Source organism: Nansenia antarctica, assembly GCF_963989245.1.
Source record: "Nansenia antarctica genome assembly, chromosome: 4".
NCBI classification, from domain to species: domain Eukaryota; kingdom Metazoa; phylum Chordata; class Actinopteri; order Argentiniformes; family Microstomatidae; genus Nansenia; species Nansenia antarctica.
In genome coordinates this window covers 57,600,996-57,603,495 of record NC_137689.1, presented here as the reverse complement: position 1 = coordinate 57,603,495, position 2,500 = coordinate 57,600,996, and the positions used below count along the sequence as shown (strand labels likewise).

Here is a 2,500-nt window from a genome sequence, read left to right as displayed (position 1 = left end):
CTATTCTTTATGTGTGTGTGTGTGTGTGTGTGTGTGTGTGTGTGTGTGTGTGTGTGTGTGTGTGTGTGTGTAGTATGCGTGCTATGCTATAGGTAAGGATGTCCAGGCGATGAAGGCTGTGGTAGGAGAGGAGGCGTTGACGCCTGATGATCTTCTCTACCTGGAGTTCTTGCAGAAGTTTGAGAAGAACTTCATCGCCCAGGGTACACTGGGGTGTGGGGGGCAAACATACCGCACGCTATTCTGAAAGTGTTGTTTGAAATGCGTTGTTAGCCCCCTGTTAAACATCAGTATAGTATAATGTGGTGTGTGTCTGTGTCTCTCTCCCCCTCCCCCTCTCATCTAATCCTCTAACCCTCTCTCCCTCTCTCTCTCTCTCTCTCTCTCTCTCTCTCTCTCTCTCTCTCTCTCTCTCTCTCTCTCTCTCTAGGTGCGTATGAGAACAGGACCGTGTATGAGACACTGGACATCGGCTGGCAGCTGATGAGAATCTTCCCCAAGGAGATGTTGAAGAGGATCCCTCAGAGTACACTGGCTGAATTCTACCCCCGTGACTCCAAACACTAACTCATTAAACCCCCCCCCCCCCCAACACACACACACACACACACACACACACACACACACACACACACACACACACACACACACATACACACACTCACTCTACAGTCCATGCCCCTCTCCATATTGGTATTTCTGTTGCCAGTAATTTCCATTCGCATCATTACGAAATGTTAGTCAGATATTGATGTTAGATATATTTATGTTCATGTGATGCAGTATGAATACCCTCCCCCCATACACACACACACACACACACACACACACACACACACACACACACACACACACAGCCTGTTACCTAAATCTAGAGGAGGGAGAGGTTAGATCGTGTTCAAATGATCTAAAACGTACAGTAGCTGTGAAGTATCTGAGACGTGAGATGTGATGTTAGGGCCAGGAGGGTTTTCTGGTTAGGAATAACTGGGCTGAGGGGCGCTTAGGTGGCGTAGCGGGTTAAGCGCTGACCATGTAACCGCAGGGTCCCCGGTCGATTCCGGCCGGGGACATATCCTGCATGTCATCCCTCCTCTCTCTCTCACCCATCCTTCCTGTCTAAATCTTCACTGTATCTGTCAAATAAAATGAAAAATATGAGTGGGCCTGCCCCACTCAGAAAAAAGAAAAGGAATAACTGGGCTGAATGATAAACATGTTGAAGAAGATGACTATGTAGACTAGGTGTGTATGAAAACATTTATTATGCCAAACCTTTCAGTTCAGTGATTGTTAACATTTGATTGTTGTTGATATTTTGTGTTTGTCTGCTACGATGCCGTGTGTTGCGATGCCGCTGATCTGCACAGCTGAGACAAGTCAAACTGCGCCGTTTCAAACAAATGATCTTGCTATCTCCCCGAAGTTCCCTCACAGAAACAACCACAAATGTTTTCTAACGTTAGCTAAAGTGATCCAACTTGAATATACTTTGTGTTTGTCTGAATGTTTGCTGTGTGTGTGCCGAGTTGCAAGGTTTGCAATGTTACACTGAAATAAAGTCTGGCCATCTGTTTAAAACACTTCCTGGTTCCAGCTTAATAACGTTTTCTTAAATGCCAAAATCTTTTGTGAAATCATTCCCATTTGTGTGCCATCTACTGTATATACAGATATATATTGTGCTTAATTTGTATAATGATGAATATTGCTTAAATATTGTTGTGCCTTGTGTATTTCTGTATATTTTGACCAATTGCTCCGTGAGTGTAACTGCTTCCTAAACACACTGGCTTTGTGGTTGGTTGTCATCAGATCTGCCTGTAGAATAGATATATTCATGTGTGTATGTATGTATGTACAGTATTTGTGCTGTGACTGCCTGCATGCAGTGCTGCTCAGATGTGTGTGCCTGGAGTATCTTTGTGGAATAAACAATGCTCTCATGTTTGTGATTTCAGCTTATTTGTTATTTTCAAATGTGCCATTAACATAGTTAATATCTCTTTTGTCAAGGATGTGCTGGGGAACCTACACACGCGCACACACACACACACACACACACACACACACACACACACACACACACACACACACACACACACACACACACACACACTACACCAGGTGTGTGTCCCATTGCCCCTTCTCTAAAAATAAACAAAACAGTTTGGCAATCTTTCCCCTGAGAAAGAAAGAAATGAAGGATTAGACCAGGCAGTCAGAGCAGCAGACAGTTGCAGTACTGCAGACTGCCACCAGGTGCTGCTGTTGATCTGTGTGATCAATAATGAATAGGTAGTTGCTCCTAACCTCTGTTACAAACCAGATGTTTTTTCATGTCTGATAGGTAAGGTTAGTACTAGAGTCAGGGAAATCTAACCGTAGACCTTAAGCCCTGATGAAGCTTACCACACTAAATAGATAACGTAGGCTATGATCCAGCTAAGTTTTCCCTGACCCTAGTACTAACCTTACCTATGGGCGGCTGTGGCTCAGG

At 44.3% G+C, this 2,500-nt stretch overlaps 1 protein-coding gene across 1 annotated transcript in view; it reads left to right on the top strand.

Annotated features, from left to right (window-relative positions):
* atp6v1b2 (ATPase H+ transporting V1 subunit B2) overlaps positions 1-567 on the top strand; it is a gene marked incomplete at both ends in the record, with an annotated part of 8,033 nt that extends 7,466 nt beyond the window's left edge. Inside the window, 2 exons of the mRNA XM_080530200.1 lie at positions 74-203; positions 431-567. Of these exons, the coding sequence (XP_080386326.1) occupies positions 74-203; positions 431-567 (267 nt within the window). The remainder of the gene's footprint in view (positions 1-73; positions 204-430) is intronic.
* Between the last annotated feature and the right edge of the window lie 1,933 nt (positions 568-2,500).